Source organism: Geospiza fortis, unplaced genomic scaffold, assembly GCF_000277835.1.
Source record: "Geospiza fortis unplaced genomic scaffold, GeoFor_1.0 scaffold217, whole genome shotgun sequence".
Taxonomy (NCBI): Eukaryota; Metazoa; Chordata; class Aves; order Passeriformes; family Thraupidae; genus Geospiza; species Geospiza fortis.
The window spans coordinates 135339-154324 of NW_005054392.1; the positions used below are offsets into that span (position 1 = coordinate 135339).

General features: G+C 40.8%; 1 protein-coding gene across 1 annotated transcript in view; it reads right to left on the reverse strand.

Annotated features, from left to right (window-relative positions):
* Positions 1-1314: 1314 nt before the first annotated feature.
* AKAP12 (A-kinase anchoring protein 12) overlaps positions 1315-18986 on the reverse strand; it is a gene marked incomplete at its 5' end in the record, with an annotated part of 20710 nt that continues 3038 nt past the window's right edge. The window contains 3 exons of the mRNA XM_031060840.1: positions 1315-3934; positions 4462-6341; positions 7106-10809. Coding sequence (XP_030916700.1) covers positions 4464-6341; positions 7106-10809 — 5582 coding nt within the window. The remainder of the gene's footprint in view (positions 3935-4461; positions 6342-7105; positions 10810-18986) is intronic.

Below are 18986 nucleotides of genomic sequence, written 5' to 3' on the forward strand. Positions count from 1 at the left end.
TATCACATCATTCTTCTCCCTGCCAAATTAGAACTCCAAACCCCATGCTGCCAATTCCACTGGCCTTCTGCTCCACATTGCTCCTCATTCCAAGCCACATCCTTCCTTGTGAGGCCATCAGCCTTCCTCAGGCCTGCTCCCTTCCCATGTGGCAGCTGCGAATGACAAACATCCAGCGTTCAGCATCCAGACATGAACATCTCAGGAATCCTCTCTGCTTTTGGCAAACCTCCTGCCCATCCCCAAGCACTTGCTCTATCCAAGCTGTGCAGGTTCCTCTGTGAGCACAGCTGCCTCCCATATGCTCTGGATTGCATGGGAAAGCCAGATCCACTTCCATAGCCTGAGCTAACAGGCAGGATACTTGAGCTGTTGCCAATAAAACAACCCTACAAGAGGAAACAGCAGACAAACTTCATCGGGGTGCAAGAGGCTTGGACTCCAATCCCTGGTTAGATGCCTGTTCAGAGATTTCACTAACCAGTATAAACACACAAATCTTGCAGACAGGGCAGCAGAGGCTGTGTACACCTTGAGCACAATGTCTGGCAGGAGATGCTGGTTCAATTTGCACCTCCAGATGCCAAAAGGGGACAGTGAGATCAGTGCCCTGCAGTGTGAGCCCTCGACACCAAGCCAAAGCAAGATGAGGGACAGGCTGCACGCAGTGCTCCAATATCCCTGCACTTGCTGCAATCAGAACAACTAGGTGTTTGCAAATATGGGATGTAGCATTTTAGCTGAGGCTAGGAAGGCACCAATTATTACAAAACTATTTCAGGTGTGGATCTGTCTTGAGATACAAACACTGCTAATCAGCTGGAAAAACTTCATGTCTGAAGTTCAAGGTTTGCTAACATAAATAACAGGCACACCCAGATTTCTGGTGTCATGAGTATACCCTCGCTAAGCAGACGTGGGGGAGCCTAAAAGATACCAGTTATGAGCCCAAGACCCTCAATCTGCTAATCTATAACAAAGGTTTTCTTGTTGCTTTATTGGAGTTTTCTATACTTAAGTCACACCAGCAAGGCATATGATTTACTAATTTTTCATTCTGGCTCACAGCATGCTGTTTTCTATCTTGAATTTAATTAAAGTATTTCAGTCTTCAGGAGTACCCTATTCTTACTTCTTCTGAAATATGCACATTTTATTGAAACTTAGAGCCAAATCATAGTTTAATTCTGTAATTAGCTTCTGTAATTCACGTCAAAACCAGAATGTGAATTCTAAGGAGCAAATCTAACAGAGCAACCATCAGAAAATAATTTACACTAAGCAAGGTGAAAAAAAACTCACCACATACACAAGTTAGAACAAATTTGTAGTTGCATTTTATTTAATCAATGAAATCTACCTTAAAAACACAAAATCAAATTTAGTAACCCAATACATTGGATTAGAGAAAGCTTCAAGCTTTTAAGCACAAGCCAGAAGTCACAGTCTCTAGGAGAGTTTCAGAGGCCAAAGCAATACACTGGAACAAAGTAGTGTCTTTTTTTGGAGACATGCTCCTTGCACCATTAGCATGGTTTTGGGTGCAGCAGGTATTTTTAGCTGTCAGTTATAAAAAGATTTTGTATTTGTTTTATAGTTAGGTTTGTTGCATTGCTTACCTAGGCCCTGGATTCATGGAGAAAACAGGCAAGTTAAAAGCCCTTGCCTGCTCAATTACTACCAACAGACAATTTACATTGTGGTAAAGCTAGCTTTATTTAAATGAGGTTCAGACAAGAAGTAACTTTACATATTATTAACAGCTTTGGAGCTACAAACGTAAGAATCAGGATTACACAGGTCATGCTTTTGTTATTTTGTTTTACCTGCTGCAGTTATTGCAATATGGCTTAAGGTACATAGGTATACAATTTGTACAAATTCAGCCAAGTTTGCACTTGTGAGGTGTTATTAAGAGCATCATTACCTTGCAAGCCAATCTAAACGTGTGGAAACCAACTGAGGTTTTTGGAATCACCCAAAGCTAAGGGGGAAAGCTGCCACTAACAATGGACAGAGATAGACTGGATTGTTTGAAACCACATTGTTTGGCTTTAAATATTTATATAATTCGCTCTGAGGTAAGGAAAAATCTTTTGATGCTTCCATGCAGGGCAGCACCAGATGGTGCAATCACACCAGTGCAATCAGTCACATCGCTTGCTGGACGTGCAGCCTCGAGGAGAGGCCAGCACCTGCTGTAATAAGAGCATTTGTACACTAAAGTTGATTTTAAAATAAATTACTATACAGGTATGAGAGTGAGTTATTGTTCAACTTAATGGGCATTGGTTTCACAACGTGTGATCTGTAACCTTCACTTTGGAAATCAGAGCTGAAAGTACTGACTTGTACCCCTTGTTCGATTTTAACGTAAACAACAAAGGAGAGGACCAATTCCTGTTGGGGACACACATCCCAGGACTCTCAGTCCTGGGGCTTCTAAGCATCTTTATATCACCCTGCCCATTCTGGTCTCACATGCTGTCAGTCCAATCCACCTTACATGAAGCTTCTTAAGACCTCAGGACCCCAAAAATTTCATCAGCGTTTTGAAATTCAAGGCAGAACTCATTACCAAGTCCCTTTTTTCCTCTTTTCTACTCCTGCCTCAGAAGAGACAGAAAATTGTCAGGAGTGGGGAGAGTTTAAAAAAATGGTGAGGTGGGAAAACAGTTCAGGCAGGGATTGGAAAAGAAGGAAGTGTGTATGCAGGAAAGATGTTAAGACATTATAGGGCAGGGAAAGGTTTTGCATTGGATGGGGCAGTCACCAAAAATTAGCAGAGCTTGGAATCAAAGGGGTGAGATACAAAGTGGCACAAGAACAAGTGGTGGTGTCTGGAGGATTCTCAGAAACCAGGGAGGGCTACAAGTAGAAGTGAGCAGTGGGTCAGGTCAGGGCTCTCCTTTTGTCATTAGAAATACCATAGTTCTACATTAAAATCAGAACTGGGTTTAGGATATACATATAAATATTCAAAGCAAGACAGCCGAATTTTTTGAGAGATTTTACAAGGGGAAAAACCTGGAACAATAAATAGGAAACTACATGTTATCAATTTCTGCTCCAATAAGTATCAATTTCCTCTCCAGGCTACTCTACAATATTCATTTAAGGGAATGCCTAAACAGTACAGAAGTATCATTGCTCTACATTAAAATCAGAACTGGGTTTAAGACATACATATAAATATTCAATACATTACAGTCCAGTCCTGAGACCTGAAGTCTGGAACAACAGAGGAAGGGTATTTTCCATCTCCTTTCAAAGCTACACTGTAGATATAATTTCTGACTGAATCAGGCCTGCACAAATACAACTGAAAGACGGACAGAGATACCGGAATGGGACTGAAAGGCAGCAAACTTGAGCACCTTGCTCAACAATTTGTGCGTGATCCAGTTCCTGCTGTTTGACAGACGTATCCAGAAGTCTCATGTGCTCTCATCAGTCAGCACTCCTCTCCCCCTCACACACAAGCTGAGTAGCACCTACAGCCATTCACAGGTCAGATCAAGGCAGCTAGGAAAGATGTGAGGGGTAAGGGAGACTGCTAAAGAAGGGAGAGAGACTCAGGGACAAGTGAAGGGATTCAAGGAGATTGGACAGTCAGGACACACATTAAATGAGGGGACAGTAATAACCATGGCAAAAATTCTAGTGGTCTGCCCAGTCACTGAGTGGTGCAGCTCCAGTCTTAATGGATTATTTTGGGCAGAGACAAATAACCTTCATGGAACACAGTTATGGACACAGCCAATACTAAAGGCATTGTTTTTTAACAACAATCTCAAGGCGAGGTCTTCAAAAGAACAGATGTTAACATCCAAGAATAAAGGGTAGTGAATAAAGCTCCTGGTTCTGTGGCAGGATTGTCAGTTGTTCTCTAGGACTAGCATCTCTCCACATGCCACATGGATGCTTAGCACACCTGAAAAAAAGATGACAGTAAAAAAGCTTTAGTAATGACTGCTTACTTTCTCAAGAATACATTATTTTCCCAAGCAGTTCTCAGAGATAAAGGTCTTATGACTTAGTGAAGCAAGTGCAGTATATATCCTAGGGAGAGACTGTACTTGTAATTTCTGATTCAAATTCCTCTGAAGTGCAAAGAGCTTTGTACGTGAGGCACTCCAGGTTTACCATGGAAGGCAATACTCACATCCGTTAGGATTTTAAAAAGAGCTTTGTTAGAGAGTGTGTTTGCACATTGAATTGAATACATTAAATGTGTCATGTGAGTTCCTACCTAGAAAAACTGAAAAATACATTTACTACCTCCCAGAAATACCACACCAAAATACAGGCCAAGTCCAAGGCCACTGAAGTGAGGGCAGCCCTTCAGCAAAATAATTAAAAACAAAACGAACAACCACACCACATTAGACAGAACAGCTTAGAGATCCTCACAACCATCTTAGAAAAATAAATAAATTACTAGGTAAAAATGCTACTTACATTCAAGGCGTCAGAGCCACCGAATTCTGACTTTGTCTATCACAAGATGCTCCTTCTTGACAACTGTCATCCTCCCACATTTGTGTTTTCCCATCTTCCACTGGTGGATGATGTGGTTGTTCTTCACTTTCTCTGCATGTTTGCTGTCCTGTATGTTGGTCTGAGATTTCCATAATGTACCCAACCTCTTTTTCCTTTAATTTTGGTGTGTGTATGTCTAGGGTGTCTTTGGTTGAATCTTCTGAAGTATTTTGTTCTAGGGTTGATTTCTGAAGTCTCACACTTCCCCTTGAAATTTCTTCAGGGCTTGTGACGACTGTTAAAGAATTCTGACTTTGCCCATCTTTCAGCATCTCAGAAATTAAAGGCAGGTCCTTTGTTTTTTCCACAGTTGCATGAATTTCTGCAGACTCAGTTAAGGTAGCAGTTTTCACTGTTCCTGTTTGCTTGAGCTCTTGTTGCTTACTTCGTATCTCTTCCTCTTTTACTGGAAGCTGTTGATCTGCCTGTGTACTTCCCAGAAGTTCAGGTACAATTATATCTGATGGGCTTTTCCCTATGGACTTAATGCTCTCCTCTGACTCAAGGGCAGACGACTCTTCTGTTTCTGCAAGTTTGTGAACAGCTGACTGGATGGCATTCAATACAATTTTTGTGCTCTGGGACTCTATGACCACAGACTGAATAACATGCTTCTGAAATTCTGGGGGGCTGGAAGAAAGACTGGGACTGGAAGGAATGCCATTGTGTTCAGCCTGCCCTGTGCTCTGGGGCCACTCTTGCTCCTCTGATACTCCATTCATGGAAGCACAAGTTACTCCAGGCTTGGATGCCTTCACACTACCAAGCTCTGCAGTTCCACAGCCTGAACAGTCAGTGTTAGAAACTGGGACCTCTTCAGAAGCCATTTGCTCTGGTGTGGTTGCCAAGTGTACAGTTTTGGCTGTCACATCTGTGCATGTCGCAGTTTCTGCCACGACATGCTCTCCACCTGCTGCAGCTGCTAAAGCCACAGGTGTTTTCAGAGCCCCCAGGCCTTCAGCCTGTGAAAAGGCTGAGTCAGAGCCCTCCTCTTGCTGGACAGCAGTTGAACATTCACCATGTCTCACAGCTTCCTCTTTTCCATATTCAAATACTTCTTTGGCTCCATCCAGCAATTGCTCATTTTTCTTATCTTCTTTCTGGAAACCTTGACAGTTCAAGGTTTCTACAAGTTCTTGTCCTTTTCCCACAGTCTCTTCTCCAGCCAAACTGCTGGGTGTTTCACATTTCTTAGGACTTCTATCAGTGATAACAGCACTTCCATTTTCCACAATCTCTGGGCATGCTGATGATAAATTAGATGTCCCATCTGCTTTAATCTGCACAGGAGCCTCACCAACGATGGAAGTGCTCTCCAACTGTGTTTCAGATTTGAGCACAGCACCTTCCACTTCATCACTCTTGCAGGGGGTTTCAGTTGTTTTGTCTCTACATTGTGGCCCTGTGACAGGCACAGAATCTTTTGCTGCAATGTCCCTGTCACACCCACTGCTCATGCTCTGCTCAGCATCTGCAGCTGCTTCTGAGCCAACTGTTTTTGAAGGAAGGGCAGAGGCTTTTTCCTTGCTCTGCAGTAGAACCTCAGGAACACTAACTTCTGTGCTTTTTACTCCATTGTGCACAGCATCATCTTCCCCTCTCCGGGCAGGTGTCCTGCTAGGAACTCCTTTAGTACAAACTTGCTCTTCTGAGTCAGGAATTCCATCTTGTTTCTCAGTTTTAACAGTGACAACTGCTTCTGTGCACTCTGATCCCACAGTGAGTGTTCTGCCCTCTCCTTCAAGCTTTTCAGCTGTAAGCCCCAAGGATGAGGTTTCATCCCCTGTCTTGTCCTGAACCTGTGAAGAATTGCAACAGATCTGTGAAAAAGGGTACAAGCAGCGAGTGACCAGCAATGTTCTAGGTGAAAACCCGCAAAACCCAAAAGGACAAGTGTTATGGGAAGAGCACACGGTGATGACATGGGGATTAGCACCTCAACAAGATCCCAGCTTGAGTCATTTCTGAGGACATGTAGCTCATTAAACAAAGGGCAACCTAAAATTAACTAAAGGAAGGGACAGCTGGCAGCACTTGAAACAAAGACTAAGCCAGAAGATGAGGAGGTAGGGAAGAAGGTAGGAATGTGCCAGCCACAGCAACTACAGCATTTAAAGCTGGAGATAGTGGTGTTGTTTCCATGTCCTCCCTTTGCAGAGGCACCTCAGCTTCACCTGTACTTCTGCCCACAAATGAAGATACCATCCAATGTGTATGGTGTCACATGGATTACATCTGTATCTCAGGTGTTCACATAGTATCTTCAGTCACTTTGTGCAGTGCAGGAGCCCTAATGACAATCATTTCAGTACCTCTGCATCTATGCACACTATCTCCCACTCCACTATTGCATCCACCTCACTCTGAACACAAGCTGCAGTGCCTGCTGCTTCTAGATATCTGTGTATCTCTCACTGGAAATGAACTTCAGTTGCCTCAGGCAGCACAAGGAAGGTCCTTGACAGTAATATACCCATAACCTGGTTCTAAACAAGGTATAGTACCTAACACTTGCTGACTTTTACTTTGACAAATGAACCTTTGTGTTATGTGCAATACTTACTGCAGGCTTTCCTTCTGGAGCACATTCATCTCTTGTCTCATCCAGTGTCAACTCTGTAATGGGCAGTTTCTCTTGCTCTGAAGGCTCCTGGTTTGCAAGCAGCTCTCCCTTGGGAGTGATGGCTTTGATGCTGTGAAACTCTTTGTCATGTGATAAAGTTTCCTCTGTTGTCATCTGCACTTCATTTACTTCTTTATAGTCTTCTACATGTCCTTGACATCCATCTGTGCTTTCTTCCATCGCAGAAGGTATTTCACTTTTCTCTGAACTTTCAGGTAATACACTCTCTTCAAGTCTGTTTTGGCCCTGAATGCTCCCTGCACTTTGCCGGGGCTGGGGGCCATCCTCTTTGTGTTCTTTTTCCAATGACTGTTCAAGCAGAACGGTCTCCTGGCCGACAACATTCCCATCTTTAGCAGCACCTTTCGCTTCTGACTCAGGTCCCTGTACTGTTGTAATTATAGTTTCTGTCACAGCTCTTTCACTAACAGGCTGTGTTACATCTGATTTTACTCTTTCAGCAACTTCATGAAGAACTTTTTGTGTCTGTTTGTCCAATTCTTTCAAATTTTGTTCTGTGGCCTCTACTTCTTGAACTGGTGTAGCTTCCTCTGTAGTATCTGGGGTTTCTAACTGTGAAACAGCAGAAACCATCTCAGTTGTCTCCTCAGCAAGGGACACTTCCATGGTTTCTTCAGCACAGGAAGCTTCTGCTGTCTCCAGAGCAGTCACAGCTTCGGAGGTTAGCTCCAGCTCACTTGCTGTGGTGTCATCACTTACATCCTTTCTAGTCTCTGGCACTGTCTCAGCAGCTACCACTGCATCCTCCACAGTAACACCTGGTTCAGCTGTTTTCTGAATTTCTTTCTCTTCCTCTTCTCTCACCTGCTCAATGCACTCTGTCAGAGCAGCAGATATCCATGATGGTGACCTTTCCTCAATGCTGCTCATTGCCCTTTCTTCTTCCACAGTGGTAACAGCAGCTGCATGTATCAGCCCTTCAGATCCTTGCCCCGTCCTTAGGGTCTCCTTTTCGGCTCTCTCTTCCTCTGAGGTTTGTTCTCTCATCGCTTCAGCATCTTTCGCTCGTTGAGCTTCCATTTTCTCCTGTTCTGCTGCTTCATATTCAGATAAAGGAACAACAGCTGGAACATCAGAATCTTCCTCAGCTGTTTCTGCCATGTCTTCTCTTGCTTGTTTAAGATGAGCTGGTTCTGGCTTTCCATCTGACTTTTTCTTCCTGCGCCCAGGCATCAGTTTTCTAAATGGAACCCATGATTCATCTTTTCCAGGCTCACCATCCGATGTTGAATGCTCCAGGCTAGATCCCACAACAGAGTCTTCACTTCTCTCCTCCATTCTGGTTTTGGATCTCCTTCTTGGAGTAACTAACCTTTTAAACGATTCCCATGTTGAAATACCTTCACTTTCAGATGGACTTCCAGCTTGTTCTGGGGAAGAATTCCCTTGTCCTTGGTCACTCTCCTGAGAGCTAGTAAGAACTGCATCTGTGGCTGTTTCTTTGCTCTGTCCAGACTCTTCTACTTTTTGGCTTTCTTCATCAGATGATGATGACTTCCTGGCTCTTTTCTTTGAAGAACCTACACATATAAAAGTTTCCCAGGAGACAGAAGTATCAACTTTTCTTTTGGGCTCTTCTGTAATTTTCTCTGGTTTCTGGTCAATCCCATTTTCTTGTATTTCTCCCTGATTTTCATCAGCAACATTTTCAGTTGCAGATACTGCAACATTCTTTGTCTTATCAATTTCTTCTTCTTTATCACTTTCAGAAGGCCTTCTGACACGTTTCTTGGGAGTCACCATCTTTTTAAATGATGCCCAAGGTGTAACAATTTCTCTTTTTCGCTCCACATCTGTAATTGTGGCGTCTTCACTTTCAGTGACCTGCATTCCATCTGCGGATTTTTCCAAAGTGGGAATTTCATTCATCTCCTCAGGAGAAGAAGCAGAACTCTCCCCCTTTTGTTCCTCTGGGCTATCTGGGGAATCTGATAAGTGCTGAATTGGTTCACCCTGTTCCCCTAACTTAGATTCTTCTCTTTTACCTTTTTGCTTCTTTCCAGACAGTTTTTTCAATCCAGTACCTGTAAAGAGTTTCTTTAAAGGGCTACCTTGTAATTTAGTCTTTTCTTGAGAAGACAGGAGTTCTGCTTCATTTGTGATACCTTCTGGAGGCCTCTTTCCAGCTGCCTCTTCAGAAGTTACTTCCATGGTTGTTTCAGTGGGTTTGACAGTATCAGTTGTATCTGTGCCAGGTTTTCCCTGTAGTCCTTCATCAGTGGGTTTGACTGACTGTTGATTATCCTCTGTGTCAGCGGATTGTTCAGAAGTAGAAGAGAGTAGAGTTGACTTTGTTTCATGTTCTTTGCTTTCTTTCTTCTCTGTGGTTCTATCCAGAGCTTCTCCCTGTGCAACATCTTCTGCTGTGGGTGACATTTTTAATTCTGCTTCCTCTGTTTTTTCATCTAATGTCTCTTTCCCAAGTAGAGCATGTTTACTTCCTTCTTTTCCTTCAGTTTTTCTAAGCTGATCACTAGAAATTTCCATTGCCACAGATCCTGTTTCACACGTCTCTTCAGAGGCTATTTCAGTTCTGTCATCTCTTCCACACTTTTCCATTGACTCCAGTTTTTCTCCCACAGGTAGGCCTTCTGAGGATGTTGTCAATTCTCCGTTCACACTGTCAGTGACAAGAGGTACCACTGACTTTGTTTTTAGTGGTTTCTCCGTCACCTCACCTTCTTTCCCTCCTTCCTCAGTTTTTTCTTCCTCTTTACCAAGATTTTCTGGGACTTCCACCAGTTTCCTTTCTTGATCATCTTTTTTTTCCTCTGCACTTTCTTTTACAGCTGCTGGGTCCTCTTTTTGTCCCTCCTCATCATGCTTGACTACCTCTTTCTTTTCACTTCCTTCTACTCCTGTGGCTGCCAGAGTCTTTTCTGACTCCTGCATTTCACCTTCAGTTTGCTCCTTTTCATTCGCTTCAACAGTTACTGCTGTCACATTTCTCTCTTCATCTTGCTTCTCAGACTCAGGTTTCTCCTCCTTTTCACTGATTTCAGTTGTTAATGTTGTCTCCTCTTTTTCTATCTCCTCTTCTTTCACAGGAGACTGTTGTTCATCTTCTTTAGGCTTCCTAAAACTTTTCTTTTTTCTAAATCCAGTCCATCCTTGAGTAAAAAGTTTTCTTAATGGTGATGCAGTTTCAGTGGCTAAGGCAACTGGCTGAGAACAAATCTCAGTTGCTTCTGGTATTTTAGGAGACTCATCTTCTGTTTTTTCATTTTTCAGTGTATCTTTGGTATTGTCTTCTGCAGAGAGTACATCCTCAGGCACTGCTGTTTCTTCTGAGGCAACTTCTTTTTCATCATCAGCTCCTTCAGGGACCTTTGTTTCCTTTTTCACAGTAAGCAGCTGAACTGGTTCTGATTTTCCTGTCTTTTCCTTCTTCACTGTGAATCTGAATCCAACAAATTTAAAAACCTTTTTAAAACCCAGATCATAAGACTGTGGCTCTGCCACCTGGTCTTCTGCAACTTCTTCCAAAGCTGGTAACTGCTTAATTGAATGAGCATCCTCCTTCTCAGCATCTACACCGTCCGTGGTGCCTGAGTCAGATGGATTTGTCTCCACAGTTTCAGTGTCATCCTTCACAGCTACACTGGAATGTTCTGTTTGTCCGACTGTTTAAACAACAACAAAACCCCAGTTAATTTCCTTCTAAATTTAATGTTATCTTATACCTTTATATATTTTTTCATTATTACTAATTTTCATAAACATACATTCTATTACTATCTGCATACCTTTTCTATATGCTAGATTCTATCTAGTACATTTTTAAGAACTTTTTTCTGTTCTATGCCTATTATAATTATTTTCCTTCTTTGTATAATTCTACAATTCTTTCCACAGTTTATTTGCAAATGCACCTTTCAAGCTTATATTCTCTTATTCTATACCCTCTATACCCTGATTTTGCAGTTCTTTTTGTGTGGTTTGTGGTTTTTTTTTTACTTTAAGGCAAACTTAGGTTAAAAAAAAAAATCGCAGACTATACCAAATAATATATGCAATTATTCCTGAAGCAAAGCTCAATAAATATTTCCATGCAGACAGACATATCTGAGGAAACCCAACAAACAAACAAAAAAAAAACCCTGCAAACAAACAAAGCAAAACAAAACTCAAAAAAAGCCTGTTGGCCTTAAATGATGAAAAGAAAAGAAAGCTTATTTTACAGCTCTGTCCCAAAAGAATAGTAAGATGTGAAATCGCCCATGGGAAAACACCTGTTTTTCTGAAAACTCGTAACCCCTACAAAACAGGTGACAATGTATTGCTTTGAAGACCACAAATCTTTGGAATTCTCTATACAATATATATATGTATTCAATACATACATAGCATCACCATCTACAGCAATTCCATGTTGTTTAGAATGAATGAGGTTGCTACAATGCAAGAAGGTAAAATCCCCCACTGCTCACATGTCTGCTTGCATTATCTTTTCTTTGAGGACAGTTTGCGTTTTTCCTTCAAGGTCACTGGCAACCCCCCTCTCAGCCTTGCCAGGACAATTTAAGTATTATTGCTCCTCTGACCAACTCAAGCTCACAGACTGGCATTGTAAATTACATCTATGGCATATTCAAGACACCAAAAGATTCTTGGGCTTGGATGCTGTCAGGATTTCAGCTTAATATTCTCCTCGACCCTAGATTTTGTGCAACAGGCAAAAGTGCAAGGCCACAAAGGAACATACTCTTCTCTCTGACCAAACCTGTTAAGAGTGCCAATACGAAAGAAAAAATAAAATTATTTTAAAATATTCAATGTTGAACAGCAACACCCTAAAAGAAGACATGGTCCCTTTCTTTTAAGCTGTACATGTGCTACTTCAATGTTCAGAAGCAGGAGGAGACAGCTTTACAAAGCATATGATCATCAACTTCCCCGAAGTGATTTGGTTTTTATTTGAACCACCTTGAAATTGTCTCTGACTCTGCAGCTGGCCTTACTTTGCTGGAACACCTGATCTCCAGAAGTCCCTCACCGCCTCTTGCCTGGCTCTCCCTTTTCAAGGGCTGCTTCTTCAGAGGCACAGACAATGCAGTCCAGGTAAGGCTGCAACTAACTACACAATAAGCAAAACAAAATCTACAAGGATAATGGCTTCTAACTGCTATGTAGAGGGCAAATTATGTTTTACTATCAGCAGCCTACTGGTTGTTGTTTCCAAGTCAACATAAGCAAAGCTTTTTGTTTTTCCTTTATCTAACAGTGCAATATTATTTACCTCAATTGTTAACTCCTAATTCAATTAAAAGCCTGACCTCTGCTAACATGCCAACTCCCTGAACATTTCAGACCAGAGATGTTTGAACTGAGCCACTTGTGAGGGCAAAGAATAAGACAAAAGAGACATTATGAAGAAGCCAGAATTTTTAGTCCATTGGTAATATACCTCTTGCAAACACCAGTACAATCCACAAGCAAAATAAGTTATCAATCAAAAACTACACTTTGTTTATTTAGTTTGTCGTTGTATAGTCTCAACATAAAAGTCAAGGAACTACTCTTGTGTCCGTGTTCGTTTATTCCTAGGTCTGGAAATAAAGTCCTTGTCATTTCCATAAAATAATGTAATTTAACAGAAAACTGTTAAAGGCTCATTAACAGGAATTCACAAAGCTAGAGGCACTTCTTCAGAGACTATCTTCAAAACATCATATATTTTATAATTATTTAGTAACAGGTACTTTAATATATTCTTAAGCTTGTTTACACTAAAAATTATTCTTTGGCTTAACCAGCTATGAAGCTAAATGCTTTATTTAACATTGAAGAAAAATTTCCTCATAAGCCAGGCCTCTTAGCATCTCTGCTGGAAACAAGGTCTAGAGTCTTTCTGTTTGTCCCAGCCCTGCATTAATGCAACTTGCTTATTCTTAGACACACGAAAATCTCCATCTGACATGAGTTAGATAAAGGTAGACTGAAATACAGGGTTGAGAGCAAGTGGGGAATTCTGGGTCTAAGTGAGAATGACCAGAAGTGCAGGAAGGCAGAAGGGAGTGGAGAAGTCAGAAGGGCACTTGGCTGAGCAGCCAAAGACATGGATTTCTAGGGGCTCACCTTTCCTTTTGCAAACATTCCCTGGGAACTCATGCCCTTCAAACATTGAAAAAACACTGACGTTTGAAAAAAATTGTAAAAAGGTGACATTTCTTTTTTTATTTATTCCTAAATTTTTCCTAATTCTTTTAAGAAAACATCCCTTTGTAAGCTTCCTTCCAAATTTCCTTCCAATTCTGTCCCAAACCAGAACAGGTGTTTAGCGTAAATTCAGTGTTTAAGATGAGTTTCAGGTATTATAGATAAATGGAATTACTGTAAGCATGGAATGATAAAGAATATGAATAAATGAGGCATTCCATTTCCAAAGAGAGATAAGATGTAAAACCAGTATATAGAGGCATCTCTTCATATTTAAGATAAGCATTCAAAGGGTTTTTGCTTATTCTGTTTATAAAATGAGGCATTTATAACACGCTAAGATAAAGACCATGTCTCTGTAAAATGTTTTGCAAGTGAAAAGAGCAGTGACTATTATAAAATCTGCAGGCATGGGTATGCATCACGATAGGAAATGCAATCATAAAAATAGAGAACACTGAGTTTAGAGGCAGTGATAAGCTTTCAGAACTGTTAAGTCAAGCTGACAGTAATTAGGTCTTCCTTGTGAGTCCATCCAGCAGACACACTACCTTGCAATACTTCACTAAACACAGTGCAAAAGGAAAAACTAACAGAAATATTGACTGACTGAACACACTTACTAATACCAGTCTGAAAAGTCACAGCTATTGTACAACACATCACATTTCCATCTCTCCCTCGCGGTGCACAATGATATACTTAAAGAGACCTAGCCCAAGCACTACCCCTTCAATTCCACCAAAGGATTTAACCTGTCCAGGAGGTATTTCATCCCCAAGATAACATTCCCGTGTCAGCTGTTAAGTGACCTGCTGCTGTTGCACCCAGTCTCTACTTTGTCTCCCTCTCTAACATTTTAAAACCCTGGAAGATTCTTTAAAACTGAATTTCTGATGCCATTCCTCAGCGTTTGAGGAAAGATGTGCCATTCAGGAAATACGCCTGCATGTTGCCAGGAGGCTGCCACTGTTGTGTGACAAAGCTCCAGTGCCATGAATATCCAAGCTGTACTGTCACAACGTAAACACCCGGAACTTTATATTTAGCAGTCAAATTCTACAGTCATGTTTTTACTAATGATACTTCAGTGCCCAAACACTGTGAGGGCAATTCTGAATGCAGAAAGGTTTGGAAGTTACTTACACAAGGCATTGCTGGTCAGAGTTCTGTAGTATGTCACTACCACAGGTATTCTGGCAAGACAACCAGCACTTTCTGAATTAATTCAGTGGTTTTGAAAGCACCTTTAAGAAACACCAGACAGGCTCATCCAAACGCTACCAGAAAACAAAACAAAACAAATAAAGCAAAATACTGATATGAACAACATTTCCTTAGGTCCCTCCTGAGCAGGGCTGTACTTTACTAGCTATGTGCTAGGCAAGGAATAGAATACAACAAAAATATACCTAGAGGAGGTGATAAAGATCAGGGGTGATATCATAAAATTGATACACTTAGCTGTTTAAAATCCACTGTGGCTAAGGACCAACACTGAAATTCTATTTTAACTGCTTACATACCAGTTAACCTTTCAAATATTTTTAAGTGAATCAACGCGCTGCTCGTGTTTTAATAACTGTAACTTTTATTCTGAAAGAAACTTTCAAAACTGACAGTCCTGAGGACTCAAAGGTGCTTCATTTCACAATTTCATAGGTACTTAGCCCACTGTAAGAATTTATTTCTATTTTATTAGGAGCATGCTGATCAGGTGTTGGAGAATTAATATTTTCAGGATGACTGAACTCCTGTCTCATCCCATTAAAAATAAAATGAGTAATTAAACTCTTCTTTTTCTAGACTGACAGACATGGCTGGCAGTGCAACTTAACTGCACCCAGCTCTCATCTCTCTCCAGAAGTGAAAATGTGTTTCTCCCCTGGCAGCTGCCGAAGAGTTAAAAAAAAGCACGGTGACTGCAAGAGTTAAATCCACAGCACTCTGTGGGCTTGAAGTCAACCATGTCAACATCTGGAGTTGGTTGACTTTTCCCCCTAAGGATTTGCAGCACGGCGCTGGATTTTTTCCATGAATTCCCTACATTCTCAATCTCTCAGATGGATGCGACACACACCCAGCGCCCACCTCGCAAACTCCTCTGGCCACTGCAAGGCTCCAGAGGACTTTGTACTGTTTTCATTTATTCAGTGTTTAGGGCCAAATCGCGCTGCTGGTCACATACACAACTCTCTCACTAGGTTTGCATGAGCAAAAGCAAATGCTGCAGCCCTGAGGTGTATTTTACAACAATTTGACTTTGTTGTGTCTAGATTTGCTACAAATACAACTTGTAAAAAAGCCACAAACAAACCACCAGCTGCTGCTCTAAAACTCATATGACACAATCAGAAGGCCATCAAAAAAATCTGAATCAAGACTGTATTTGTCAAATGCTGTTTTCTCTTAACTGCACAATTCTTCTAATTATCATTAGAAACATTAATAACAATATAAAGAAAGGATAAAAATTGATACAAGTAATTAAAAACCAAGACACAGCCCAAAATTACAGTATCTGTGAAAAACCTACCCTGAACAGATTTATTTAGAATAAAGTAGCTATTTGGAATTATTTGTGAAATTGAGCACTTTAGCATTAAAAAAAAAAAAGAAAAAAAAAAAAGAAAACCAATCTGTGCTTTTAAGTTTCCACTGCAGAGTGTACAAACTGGGCATTATACCACAAATTCTGATTATTTTAATTACAAGTTTCAGAAGGTTTGGTTTAATAAATGAAACACACTACTCACTTCACAGTGAAAAAATAACGCAGAAATATAATTATGTTTTATCCTTCTAACAATTCAATTTTTTTAAACTACAAATGTGACATTGCTGCTTCTTAACAATGTATTTTTCACAAATTCTTCCTTCCTTTGCCCGCCACACACCATTATTTAATTCCACTTCAATGTACAAATAATTCTTCCATAGAAAGCACATACTATGCCCTTCTCCCTTCTATTCACTCAATTTTCCAAGGACTGACTTTCCACGTTCATTGCAGGGAACAAGTTCTTTCAGATTAATTAAAGAATGAGGGAGGATTTACAGAGATTTCTGCATGCTAAATCTCACTGTGCATCCATGCAATTCATGCACTTTTCAACCATGTTGTTATTTCAAAGCTTTTGAAACAAGTACTACGTAGTCTTCAGTTCTCTGGTACTTTGGTGGCAACTGAACAGTTAGGTTTTAAAATCTCACATATATTCACGATCATTTTTAAAATCAGAAAAAAGGAACAAGCTGCAAAATACCTATTATTTTTCATGGCTTAGAGCTCCTTTAGAAAGCAAAAGCAGCATCCCCAGAAAACGACATCATAGAAAAGTAACTGAACAAACAAACAAACAAAACCCCCAAACACACAATCATTTTGACTATGATACTGTAGCATTCTAACATTCCCAAAAAAATCTTTATTTTTAGAAGATTTTGATTTAGCTGTACTTGTCTGCTCCAACCCAGAGCTTCTCAAATTCCAATTCTGAGCCCAGCTTCTCAAATTCCAGCAGGAAAAGTTATGTATTTCATTTATTCAAGATAAAGATATTTCTTTTTTCATTTCAGTGTTTCAAGAAACAGCCCTAAAAACCAGAAAACACCGTAGTTCTTTAAAAACAAACAGAAGCCTTTTAAAGCCAGAAGTGTCACTAGCTATGGCTTAGATATAGTTGCTGTAGTTAAAAATTCTTCATTAAATACGCTCACAATAATAAACTGCTCTCGGACCAGCACAGCTGTTCTGCTTGGGAACCAAACCAGCATGTTACAAATATTTATGAAATTTCATGGTTAGACATGCTGTCCACATTACACATTCAGTGACTTGGTTCTGCTTCTTAAAATAAAATTTATTCACCAAGCGTAAGATAGACACAACTCTAGCACTTGGGTCTTTAAGGGGAAAAAAAATTCATGGCTCCATTAGCAACAAGGATGGGATAAGCAATACAGGCCAGTAAACCCTGGGACATTTTTGAGAACCCCTAATGATTAATGAACAATGAAAAGCAGATTGAAATTTTTTCTTTATCAAAACGACCACATAAAGACTAATGTAAACATCACAAACTCACCACAAAGGAGATGAAGCTGCATCTGCACTAATTAGACACATGACAGCTTAATATACTCCTGCATACCAATAAGCAGAAGTTCTCTGTCCCTTCCAAGAAACGGTAACACATACCACAAGCTAAATGCAGTTCTTGGGAAATGTACTACAGAAGCAGATGTGCTGCAGTGAAAATTTAAGGTTCTTCCACAGGAATTATTAAATAAGGAAAACCTCAAACAATCAAAACTGTGCAAGCCTATAAAAGACATTGCTTTTGAAAAACAGTTTAACCTTTAATTGCTAACAATAAAAGGAAATAAAAAAAATAGAGAACCCTTGAGGAAAAAGACTCAGCATGTGATAAGCTCATTAAGCATCGAGTTTAATGAAAACCCTATTGTAAACAGCAGTAGGATATCTCCTCCACTACTCACTGATTCAAATCACGTACAGTCTTCCCCAGGGCCCGCTCCAAATGGAGCCGCACTTCCACAGGCTTTGTTGTCCACATGTATTGTAAAGTTAGAGTATTTTGCATGAATAAACTCCCCCTATTTGTTGAATTCATTCACTGGCTCTAGCAAACAATATACAAGAGAGTAATTATTACTATAATGAAATAAAGATTTCCTAGATAGCTAGAGCCATATTTCATCAATCTGAGAAAAATTCCGATGCAAATTAGCTATCTTTAAGGGAAAAAACATAAAAAACCCGGGGTTTGTTTATTTAAATTTAACAATAGCACTTTGTCTCCCAGAGAAAGACATAAGTTTTTTGAAAAAACGTTATGTTTTTTCTTTTAATTCTTTGCTCCTCCAAAACTCATCTTTTCAGCAAGTCCAATCAGTTTACAGTATTAGCTCTCAGCTTCAGTGGCTTGTGTGCTAATTCCTTAAGTAAGATGTGTGGAGTTCAGCACACAGGGCATCGAGTTTTTGGTACTGAAGCCTGGAATCCCGCTGCCCCCCATACACACACACACACACACACCCTTGCCACGGTGCTAATCCCTTCTGAATTTTGCTTTGTTAAGATAAAACAGCAATAGAGCAACAGCTTCATTTCTCTCATGCAAATATTTTTACAACATATAAACGATGCTAACTTCCATATTCCCTCCAATTTCACCAAATTTAGCTCTTACGGTATTTTACTGCCTTATTTCTTGACTGATGTAAAATAGCACCATCAGTGTGGTAACCACCTTTTCTTTCCATTCCCCAATTTCAGATACCAGGTCATAGCCCCGTCCCGCAGAAAAACACCCCGTTAGCACCTCCACATTCAGAAAGCCTCGTATCGCAGGTACCGCATCGTACGTCCCACTGAGGCGATATGACACTTCCTGAAGTTTCAGCAGACTTCGCTTGGAAGCGGTTCTCACTGAGATAAAGACACTTAAGGCAGACCTTTGAACTCCTAACGCCCTGCCAGGAATTCCAGAGTCGGTAACGCTGGGGCTCGGCGCCCCGCTGCAGCCCCGGGATGGGGATGCTGCTGCCGCCCGCACAGCCCAGGCGCTGCCGAGCCCAGGAGCAAACCGCGTGCGCCGGCAGTGCCACACCGCCT